At 35.5% G+C, this 12,274-nt stretch overlaps 1 protein-coding gene across 1 annotated transcript in view; it reads left to right on the forward strand.

Moving 5' to 3' along the window:
* NCAPG (non-SMC condensin I complex subunit G) overlaps positions 1 to 12,274 on the forward strand; it is a 50,834-nt gene that overhangs the window by 13,614 nt on the left and 24,946 nt on the right. Inside the window, exons 9-13 of the mRNA XM_032333961.1 lie at positions 639 to 762; positions 1,923 to 2,009; positions 2,331 to 2,510; positions 4,958 to 5,068; positions 7,710 to 7,829. Of these exons, the coding sequence (XP_032189852.1) occupies positions 639 to 762; positions 1,923 to 2,009; positions 2,331 to 2,510; positions 4,958 to 5,068; positions 7,710 to 7,829 (622 nt within the window). The remainder of the gene's footprint in view (positions 1 to 638; positions 763 to 1,922; positions 2,010 to 2,330; positions 2,511 to 4,957; positions 5,069 to 7,709; positions 7,830 to 12,274) is intronic.

Genomic DNA, 12,274 nt, shown 5'->3' on the forward strand with positions numbered 1-12,274 from the left:
CAGGGGGTTGAGCCTCTGCCTTCGGCTCAGGTAATGATCTCGGGGTCCTGGGATTGAGCCCTGTGTTGGGCTTTCTGCTCAACGGGGAGCATGCTTCCCTCTCCCTCTCTGCCTGCCTCCCTTCCTACTTAGGATCTCTGTCCGTCAAAAAAGAAATCTCTATTACAGAGAGGGCTAGTGATACTATCTGAAAAAATTTTTTTTAAAGATTTTATTTATTTTTATTTGACAGAGAGAGATCACAAGTAGGCAGAGAGGCAGGCAGAGAGAGAGAGGAGAAGCAGGCTCCCTGCTGAGCAGAGAGCCCAACATATGGGGCTCGATCCCAGGACCATGACCTGAGCTGAAGGCAGAGGCTTTTTAACCCACTGAGCCACCCAGGTGCCCACTATCTGAAAATTTGATTCACTTCTGATATTTTGTCATTTCACCATGTTGATTTATGACAGATTGTAGGGCCATTTATAAAAAAATACTTTTTTGTAGAACATGAATTTTTGACCTAATCTGTACATATATTTTGTACCTATAGTGATAAAAAAGAACTGATACAAATATAATTAAGTCTGCAGAATAAATGTTAGAGATAAAATGTGTTTCTGTCATGGTTAAATGAAAACAGTTCTTTTTGAATGTAGGAAAGGACTACTGGCTATTTTACAGGAGATTCTTACGCTACCCACAACCCCGGTATCCCTACTTTCTTTTCTTGTTGAGAGATTGCTCTGCATCATTACAGATGATAATAAGAGAACACAAATTGTAAGTAATTTTCTTAAGTGTTGATAAAGGTTGAAAGGTTTTGGTCAGTGAGATTAAGGATTGTCTTTGTTTTCTTTTCAGTATTTTTTGCTGTATCTTCACAATTGCTTTTTGTCTTAGTCTTGTCTATTAAATTTTTAGTTTTTAAAACTGAATCTCTCTCCCACACATGCATTTGAAAAATCATCTTCTCTTCCTGTCATTTTGTTGAATCAGTTTGAATAGTACAAGTTAGGGTAGAGGGTACAGGTGTCTTGATCACTAGAGTGTTTGAGTGTTTGAGAGCTGGCTTAAATTAGACACACTTAGGTTCAGATCCCTTCTACTTTCTGGCTTTGTGACTTTCAGCAAGTTATTTAATTTAGCCTTTTTACTTGTCTGTAAAACGAGAATAACAATAAGACCTACCTTGTTCAATGAAATAGTATTCATCCAGTACTCGGTAAATACAGAATTAAGTGTTATCTATTATTATACTATTGCCAAGTATCATTTTTTCAGGGGTAGCCAAAAAGACCTGTATCAGTGCTTTTCATAAATTCATGTAATCTTTGCATTGCAAATTAATTGAGGGGTTGTCTTTTCCAACCCCTTATTATACATAAATCCTTTCTACAACATTCCCAGTTAGTGGTTATCCAATGTCTGCTTAAGTACCTTCATATGGATGTAACCTTTTCCTGAATCAGCCAACTCTTGTGTCCCAGTGGCTCTGAAAGGAAAGTCTTTAGTCATGCTGGCATTATTTATGCATTCTATACCCAAAGGAAGAATAAAAGCGTGTTCTGTTTTTCTATATTTAACTCCTGTGGAGCTAAACTAGAGAGGGAGTTGAGGATTGTAGACAGAGAATTTTAGATTTTGGTGCCTAAGATTAGATACTATATTTATTTTTCTTTGTTTTTCAAGCATTGTATGAGGGAATTTATCTTCAGTGTCTATGTACCTGTTTACCTTCTTATAATCTTAGAGTTTTTAGTCAAATATATTGTTTGGTCATACCCCCACCCCGCCCCAGATTGTCTAGCAAGTAGAATGTGTGCTTTACTCTATTTTGCAAGAGATTATGGATACTATTTGGAGTTCTGTGTAGCAATTTGGTTTCATTTTATGATACAGAACATATATTAAAGGATGTGCTCCGACTTATAATTTATCAGGTTACAGAAATTATCTCAGAGATTCGGGCGCCTATTGTTACTGTTGGTGCTGATGATCCAGCTGATGCAAGAAAGAAAGAAGTCAAGGTAAATTTCTTCTGAATTAAATAAATGCTTGAGTATAACATAACTGTGCAAGTCTTTTATTTCCTCTTGCTGTATATTTTCAGAATTGTTCTCACAGAGTCAAATTATTAATTAACAGTTAAACTATAAGAGTATCTAAAATGTTACCAGATTATGCAGTCTGAAAGATTTGCCCTTCTTTGGATCAGGAAGACCACAACTTTTTGTATATGCCTGATTCTGCTTAACTTCGGGTTGTCATAATGTTAAATATTACTCTTTAGTTTGCTATAGATGTTCATAATAATAGCTTTTGCTGAAGCGATTTATATCTTTCCTTAGATGGCAGAAATAAAAGTTAAGCTTATTGAGGCAAAAGAAGCTTTGGAAAATTGCATTAACTTACAGGACTTTAATCGAGCATCAGAATTAAAAGAAGAAATAAAAGCATTAGAAGATGCCAGAATAAACCTATTGAAAGAGACAGAGCAACTTGAAATAAAAGAAGTCCATATAGAGAAGGTATAGATAACTTTATCATACTAAGTTTCAGCTGTTATTAATCATCTCAACTACACTTTTTTTCTTTCTTAACTCAGAAAGCTGCCAGAATATGTTTACTATGGAGGGCTTTTTAGCAGTATCATGAATTAAGATGAAAATAATTTTTTTCTCTTGTTCCTTTTTATTTTAGACTTTGAAAGGAAGGCCTTGATTAGCTTTAATTTTTATAACTAGGACTTTATTTGCTCTCCTGTCATGCTAATCTCTGTAGTCTGTAGTCTTTCTTCCTTGCTAGGGAAACTTAACCTTCCAGTGTTTTCCTTCTTTGTGTGTGTGTGTATTTTGAATGCTTTAGAGGAGGAAAATGCATCCATCTATCCATCTTTTTCTTTGTGGAAAACTCCTGACCTTTCTGAGCTAGGAAAAGAATTTCTGTGGTAAGTATGGTAACTATACCATTATACAGGTAATTTTTTTTTTTAATTTTTTATTTTTTATAAACATATATTTTTATCCCCAGGGGTACAGATATGTGAATCGCCAGGTTTACACACTTCACAGCACTCACCAAAGCACATACCCTCCCCAATGTCCATAACCCCACCCCCCTTCTCCCAACCCCCCTCCCCCCAGCATATACAGGTAATTTTTAAAGCTTAACTACACTTTTTGTTTTTAGAAAAAGCTAAGTAGTTTTGTTATTTTAAATGAAATACTAAGCATTTTATCTAGTAACACTTAAAGCTGAGTTTCAGCAGTTATTTATTTTTTTTAACTTCATTGGTGTGATGAACTAGTCATATTTTAACATAAGATAGAATGGCATCAATTACTATAAAATTTGATGTTAATTTTCAGGAGGTCTTTTAGAATTCTGCTTTTGTAGTAAACATTATTATTTTACTTCAGTTTAGGAAGTACTGATTGGAGTATGTTCATAAGGGGAATACTGAATAGGGAAGAATTTACTATACAGGGGCGTTTTTTAAGTTGTGCTATGTCCTTGGCGCTCTCTAGCCATAGACATCCCTGCTCCAACACTCCACTTTGAGTATGCCTGAATTTTATTTTCATAACTAGTATCTTATTTTGTTTGGCAAAGTCTATGGATCATTACAGGTTCTTAATTTGAGGAGTGGATTTAAAGTGAAAAATGAAAATATAAACTGAAAAACAATATAAACTGCAGGTCTGAAATGGGATAATATGAACAAATATGGTTTATCATGATTAATATCTGTTTAACTTGACTTCCCTTGATCTTTAGTGTGTTCATTTGTCCTACTCAAGGGTTATAAATTTATTATAGTATAATTACAGAATGGCGTAATAAATGGTATACGCAGGGAAGTTATAGGGGTTTTATGGCGAGGTATCCAACTCAGGTGTGGTGTTGTTGGCTTCCCTAGGGGAAGAAATGTTTTCACTTGATGTCTGAGTAAAAATTAATAATGTAAGCTAACATTTACAGGTTGCTTTTTCTGTGGTAGTCACTGCTTCAGGCACTTCGCAAGTGTTTGATTCTCACTATAAACTTATGGGATGGTGCTATTTTCATTTTATAGAGGGAAAGTAACTTGCCCAAAGTCACACAGATAGTAAGTTGTAGAGGCAGGAGTCATATCCAGGCAAGTCAGGCAAGTGGCTTTAGATTTGTGCCTTTAGTGCACTCTGTTGTCTCTGCCTGATGAATTGTTAGAATGCAGCAGATGGAAGGCATGTGGAAGGCCCAGAAATTAAAGAGTATTTTCTATGTTTGAAAACTTCAGGTCCACATGACTAGAGAATTGAGGGGGGAGAGGTAAGAGATAAATCTGGTGGAAAAATTAAGGGCCAGGTCTTGTAAGGCCTTGCATAAGCAATATTGAAAACTTTCTGCCTTAGCCAAGGATCATGGTGAACCACTAAATGTTTTAAGTGGTAGAATGAGATATATATCTTCATCATAAAATGTGATAAGAGCTTACACAGGTATAGTCGTTGAAGACTACTATGTTATAATGTGGACTTGATATGATTTCAGCCTGAACAAGATAATGATGGTGGATGTGGAAAGAAGTAATGGATTTGAGAAGTATTTAGAAATTAGTAACAGGGAGAAGAGTGAGTTAAAAATGTATCATAGGTCTTTTGGTTTGGACATTTGGATAGATGGCAGTGTTATTTATGGAAATAACACAAGAGGAGGGATTGGGATAATGATGATTTGGTTCTCTTTTGGACATTTGGGTTTGGGAAGTCTATGGAACATATATGAGGAAATGTCTTGTAGCAATTGTATATATGAATCTGAAACTTAAAAAATAGCTGGGTCAGCTCATGGATGGTAAATGGAGTTGGAGATCTGGATAAGATTCCCTAGGGAGTGTGTGTAGAGACAGTATGTTTACCCTGGAAAAGCTAACATTTAAGGGATGGGCAGAAGATATACTTACTAATGCAGAGTATTTTGTGTTTCATTTTAGAATGATGTTGAAACACTACAGAAGTGTCTTATTTTGTGCTATGAACTGTTGAAGCAGATGTCCACTTCAGCAGGAATAGGTGCAACCATGAATGGCATCATTGAATCTTTGGTATGTTTGTGGCCTTTGAGGCTTTATGTTTTAGCCCACTTCTTCCTTGTTTCATAAGTAATATGTTCCTTGAAGTTCCAAAGAAGAAAAAGATGACCATCTTAAACATCTGATAAATATGAGTGGTAAAAAGAAAAATTATATAGTGAGTACTTCATATTGTGGATATTAAATTAAGATAATGCATATAAAAGTCCTGGTATATAAGTGATATTTATTCCTTTAAGAAGTATGAAAAAATTATGCTAGAAAAAGATGTAGAGTATCTTCATTTTTTGATAGTAAGAGGAAATAATGAAAAACATTAGGAATATTTAAGTACTGGAATCTTGCTATCTAGAAAGACTATGAGACTGTTAATATTTTGAGTCCTGTGAAAGGAATTTTTTTCCTATATATTTAAAGGACTTTATACTTAAGTAGCTTTTCAAAGGTAGTTCCCGTATTAGTGACCATAGAGACATAAATACTGCAAGACTATAGTAAAACATTGTCTGAAAGCAATATAATTCAAACACATGTAACTTTTCATTTTCTGTAGTCACATTTAAAAATTAAAAAGAAACAGATGAAATTAATTTTAATATATTTAACCCAATATATCCAAAATGTTTTAATGGCTTCATTTACTCAATAATAAACTATTGAGATATTTTACATTCAGATCTTTTTTTTTTCTTTTTAAGTAGGCTCTGTGTGCAGTGTGGAGCCCCATGTGGGGCTTGCTTGAATTTCCGACCCTGAGATCAGAGCTTGAGCTGAAATCAAGAGTTAGACACTTGACCAATTGAGTCACCCATGCTCCCGCATACAAAGTCTTAATAGCACATCTCAGTCTGGTGTAGTCATATTTCCAGTGTTCAATAGCTACATGTGCTCAGTGGCTACAGTATCACTTAGTGCAACTCTAGGGTATTGTTTTTACAAGTGCTACTTATCCAAAGCAAATTTGAATGTGTCCAGACTCTTCCAGGATTGTCCCCCAATTGTTTTTACTTGGGATTATTGAAAAACAGCCAATTAATATAATCTAAAATCAGGTTCCTTGGATTGTATGAGTTTCTAAAGTCAGTAAAGAAGACCAGTTATTGTTTATAACAATGTAGAGCTTCTGATTAAAAGATTTTACTAAACCATTATAATTTAGCTTTATCCTTAGTGAAGCAAATGTCTTTAGTAAAAGTAGTACTTTTAAAGTTCTGTTTGCATACTTTATGTCTGGTTCTATTGTAAGAGAATGTTAAACTATCATATAATTACACAATTGAAGTAGTATGTATGAAGACTTATATATGTTGGAAAAGATACTCTGAGTGAAGAAAAAACACAAAATTGAATGGTCGTAATGGTTTTAAGTATACAAAGACAATTATGTCTAAAGATTGAAAGAAACTAGAGGGATGTAAATGAGTAGAGTATTTAGATAGAGGAGTTATAGTATTTTAATGAAGTTTCTAAATAAAAATAGTTAAGTTACTAATTGAACAAATATTTATTGAACATCTACTGTATACTAATTGTCAGTGATAGTGTACATGGGATACAAAGCATGTAGACTGCCCTTGTAGATCTTCTGGTCAAATGAGAAGGGACATCAATCAAATAAACAAGTGGAAGGTTATGCCATTGGTAATTGCTAGGAAGAAGAGCTATATGGCCATATGTGAACTTGTAATAGTGGAATTTGCTCTATTCAGGGAAGATGACTTTGATCTGATGTTTGAAGGGACATCAACTATGTGAAAAGGGGAAAGAAGAATATTCTAGATTTGCTCTTTCCAGTAGAGCTACAACTAGCCATGTGTGGCTGTTAGAAACCTGTGTCGATGGCGCCTGGGTGGCTCAGTTGGTTAAGCCTCTTCCTTTCGCTCAGATCATGATATCAGGGTCCTGGGTTTGAGACCCATGTTAGGCTCCCTGTTCAGCTGAGAGTCTGATTCTCACTCTCCCTCTGTGCTCTCTCTTACTCAAATAAATAAATAAAATCTTTAAAAAAGAACCTGTGGCTATTAACCATTCAAACTGAGATGTGCTTCAAGAGTCAAAATACATTGGGTTTTGAAGACTTAGTACAAACAATACAATGTAGATTATCTCAATTTTTTAAAATATTGATTACATGTTGTAATGTTAATATTTTCATTATATTGGGTATAATGTATTAAAATTAGCTTCATATGTTTCTTTTTAATGTGCATAGTATAAAATTTAAAATAACCTATGACTTACTTTATATTTCTTTTGAATAGCACTGAATAAAAGACATCAAAATCAGTATAAACAAAGAGCAAGGGGTAGCATGATATAAGATGGTATTAATAAAGACTATGCAATGAGATATATGTCATGTAAGGGAGTTTTATCTTTGCCCTGTCAACACTGGGAAGCCATTGAGTCACTTTTAGCAGGTGGAAGGGCAGGTGTCTCATGATCAGACTGTATTTCATTCTGGCTACATTCTTCTGTTTCAGCAATTTAATATTTACCCTTTTTTTTAAATTGAAAATTGAGTTAGACAGTGTGGATAAGAAATAGATCTATAACATCATACAGAAATTATCTATTTGACCATGTTTTTAATATACTGTTATAAATTTCTTGTCCTGGTCAAAATTATTTTAATTAAATTTATTTAATTTAGATTCTTCCTGGAATAATAAGTGTTCATCCTGTAATAAGAAATCTGGCTGTTTTATGCTTGGGATGCTGTGGACTACAGAATCAGGATTTTGCAAGTAAACACTTCGTATTACTGTTGCAGGTAGGATTTATCCTATGACAAAATCTGGGTTGTATTTCCTGAAATAAGTACTCAGAATCTGTGGAGATCCTATGAGTGTTCTAAATTTAATTTATTCCAGGGCTTATTAATGATGATGACTATTATAGATGACTTTTAGGGACAGGATGATTTCTACCTTTTTATTTCTTTCTTATTAAAGTAGAAAAATGAAATGTCAGTTATTTAAGGTATTTTTAAAATTAAACATATAGCTTATTCTATACCCAGCATTATTCTAGGCTTAGAAAATACTAAGATGGGGGTGCCTGGGTGGCTCAATCAATTAAGCATCTGCTTTCAGTTCAGGTCATGATCAAGCCCCGTGTTGGGCTCCCTGCTCAGTGTGGAGTCTGCTTCTCCCTCTGCCCCTGCTTCTTTTCTCCCTCTCTGACACTCTGTCTCATGTGTGCACTCTAATAAATAAATAAAATCTTTTTTTAAAAAAGAAAATAAGATAGGTAATGAAAAAAAACAAGATAAAAGTTGCTGTCCTAATGGAGTTTACATTTTAGAAGGGTAAACACATAATGAAAGATAATATATAGTGTGTCAGATTGAGAAAGGCAAAGAAGACTTAGTACCAAAAAATAAAACAAAAGAATGAAGAGGGGTAAGGAGTAGAAATAGAGGGATCTGTTTAATAGGAAAGGCCTCACTAATAAGTTGAAATTTGGGTCACTACTAGAGGAAAGTGGATGAATGAATTATGTTAGATATCTGAGTAAGATGTTTCTGAGGAGAGGGAAGAACAAGGGAAGGGCCCCTGAAGTAGGACTTTGTTTCACATGCTCAAGGAACAGGGTAACTATCGCTAGGGCCAACAACAAAGAGAAGAGTAGGAGAAAGGATTAGCAGGCAACAGGATCTTCTATGGAATTAATAGATTTCACAGTGAATGAAATGGGAAAGAACTGAAGGATTTTGAGTAGAGAATTATTAGGATCTGACTGGGGTATAGTGTAGATATAGACCAGGCGTTAGCAAACTTCTGTAAAGAGCTACAGAGTAAATATTTTGGACTTTGCAGACCGTATGGTATGTCTCCAGTATTATTCTGTGGTGCAATGAAGTTATTTTTTTAACCATTTAAAGATGTAACTCTTCTTAACTTTAAGGCTCTGTAAAAAGAGGCAGCAGACTAGATTTAGCCCCTTAGCCATAGTTTGCAGGTCCCTAATATTAACTGTAGGGGTACAAGTATGGAAGCAGAGATACTCATAAGGAAGGTATGCAGTAATCCAGGAAAAAGTTGATAATGGCTTGGACCAGTATTCGAGTGGTTACTAGGGTTACAAAAAGGGTTGGTAATCTAAGTTTGGAAGACAACATCTTTAGAATTTGGTGAGGAATCTGATGGGACATGTGAGAGAACGAGGTTGAAGATAGCTGAGAATTTTAGACAAAATAATTGGAAAGACAGACTTGCCCTTTCTGATGATGGGGGGAAACAGAGGGAACAGGTTGTAGGGCAGGTGGATGAGATAAGAAATTCAATTTTGGGCATGGTAAGTTTGAAGTTTGAGTTCCAAGTGGATATATCAAATAGACATTTGTATTTGAATTTGGAGATAGGAGGGAAGTGCAAGCTGGAGAGATGAATCTAAGTCTTTGTAATAGTATCCAGTGCTTAGAGACTGGATTTTACATGAGCGATGGATGTAGATTCATTGGAGATCTTTACTTTGTAGTTCCCGAGGGCTTAGGCCACATTTAAAGGAGAGATCAAGAAGAACCAGTACAGACTAAGGTGAAATAGACAGTAAGAGGGCAGTAAGAGCACTTCCTAGAAGCAAGGGAAGATGATATTTTATAGGGGCTAGTATCCCCTGACTGTTCGATGCTGGTGATAGGTTGATAAGGATTTATAATTGACTGGGGCAAATAAGGAAATGTTTGGTGATGTTCTTGAAAATAGCTTATGTGGAGGACAAAGCTTTATTGGAGTGGGCTGAAGAGAGAATTATGAGAGAAGAAGTGGAGATAGCCAGTGTAGACTATACTATTTCAAGATTTCATTTTTGTTAGGAGAAACGGAAATGGGAGGTAGCACGAGAAGGGTTTGGAATAAAATTAAAAGCTTTTTGGTTTTAATTTTTTTTTTTAAGATGGAGAAGATTATACCATGTTTATAATGAATGCTAAGGACAATGGCCCTGTTGAAAGGAAAAAAATTGATAATATAGGAAGAGAAGGCACTTGCTAGAGTGCTGTTGAATAGACAAGAAGGATGAAATCTAGTGTATTAGTGGGATATATTTGACTTTTTAACTCCTTTAGACATCTGTCTTTAACATTTAGGCCTGGCTTAATTTCAGAAATATACCTTGTTCCATTTCCCTATATGAAAAGACAATATGACTCATGTAGCATCTGGTGTTGCAAAATGTAATGGTATAAAAAAGCTGCAAGGAATTTTAGTGCAAATTGGTTGCCAGCAGGTATATGAGAGTACTTTGCTCAATTTGAAAACAACATGTGACAACACAGATCATCATTTTCATGAAAAGATTTCAATGAAAAGATTATTTTAAAAGACTGAAATCTTGGGTGTCTGGGTGGCTCAGTTGGTTAAGCATCTCACTCTTAGCTCAGGTCATGATCTCTTAGGGTCCTGAAATCTGGCAGTATTGGTCTCAGCAGGAATCTGCTAGAGATTCTCTCTCCCATTGCCCACCTCAAATAAATAACTAAACAAATCTTTAAAAAAAAAGGGGGGGGGTGCGCCTGGGTGGCTCAGTGGGTTAAGCCGCTGCCTTCTGCTCAAGTCATGATCTCAGGGTCCTGGGATTGAGTCCCGCATCGGGCTCTGTGCTCAGCAGGGAGCCTGCTTCCTCCTCTCTCTCTGCCTGCCTCTCTGCCTACTTGTGATCTCTCTCTGTCAAATAAATAAATAAAATCTAAAAAAAAAAAGGCCTGAAACCCTTATTTTGGAGCATCCTTTTATTTATTTATTTATTTTAAAGATATTATTTATTTATTTGATAGAGATCACAAGTAGGCAGAGGGGCAGGCAGAGAGAGGGAGGGGTGGGCAAAGCAGGCTCCCTGCCAAGCAGAGAGCCCGATGCTGTGGGTCTTGATCCCAGGACCCTGAGATCATGACCTGAGCTGAAGGCAGAGGCTTAACCCACTGAGCCACCCAGGTGCCCCTTGGAGCATCCTTTAATGTTGCAATCACATTACCAAGAGAAAGAAAGCATACAGTTAGAACTTGGGGAAATTATGTGTTCTAGAAATGGTCAAACTGCTAATGGCTTATCAGAGGAAGAAAATTAAAATCATACTTACGTCAAAAGATAGTCATTAGGAATTTCAGGGTTTTGTTCTAACTTCCTTTTTTGTATCATTTGGCATCTCATCAATTTGTTTACTGTACAGTGATGAAATTCCTGTTGATGCTTTATTTATAGTTATCATGCTATGCTGCTGTTGTGACAGAAAGATTTCTATTATTGTTAGATCCTTTTGGAAACTTGAAATGTCAGTAGTATCTTCAAAATGATGTGAAGTTCTGGGGTGCCTGAGTGGCTTAGTGGGTTAGGCTCTGCCTTTGGCTCAGGTCATGATCCTAGGGTCCTGGGATCGAGCCCTGCATCAGGCTCTCTGCTCAGCAGGGAGCCTGCTTCCCCCTCTCTCTCTGCCTCTTTGCCTACTTGTGGTCTCTGTCTGTCAAATAAATAAAATCTTTAGGGAAAAAAATTGATGTGAAGTTCCTTTCTCAAATGGAAAGAAAAATTTTGGTACTTTGTCTGGGTGAATCATTTGTAGTACTTGGCCCTCCATCAGGTTTTACTCCCAAGATACAGAATGAATCTGCATGTGTTACAGAAAGTCATTCCTTTTCAATCATTTGGCATCAATGATTCTGTTAGTAATTCGAAAGGAAGTTTTTTTTAGTATTGTGAAATTTTTTGGCTTAATATAGGTGCCCAGAGAATAAAATCCTATATTTTCAAAGAGGTTTTGCTAAGAACTTAATGAACAGTAACCTCTTTACTTCTATTTCCTGGCTTCCTGAAAGATGGGTCTTGCTATGCTAGATTGATCTCTGGTTATTACTTTAAAGTGGGAGAAAATTCTTTTTAGAGCATTTAATAGTAAAGAATTCATTTATATCTAGCTTAAATATTTTTTGGGGGGGCTCTAAAAATGGGATAAATCATTCATTAAGATGTTCTATATACCACTAAGAATGGTTCTGAAGAACTGTGAGTTGTAGTCAAGTTTATAATAGAGGAGATTAAAGGTAGATAGTTATATAAAATTTCTAGTATTGCAGTAAATACCATAGAACTTTTCCCAAAAACAATCAAGTTCACTTAGCCTTTAAAGATGAAATGTGAATTTTGACCCTTTTAATTTTTACTGGTCATAACATCAGTAGTAAATGCTGTGGTCATTTAAGCCAGAAGAAATGCAGTGTGA

Source organism: Mustela erminea, chromosome 2, assembly GCF_009829155.1.
Source record: "Mustela erminea isolate mMusErm1 chromosome 2, mMusErm1.Pri, whole genome shotgun sequence".
NCBI classification, from domain to species: domain Eukaryota; kingdom Metazoa; phylum Chordata; class Mammalia; order Carnivora; family Mustelidae; genus Mustela; species Mustela erminea.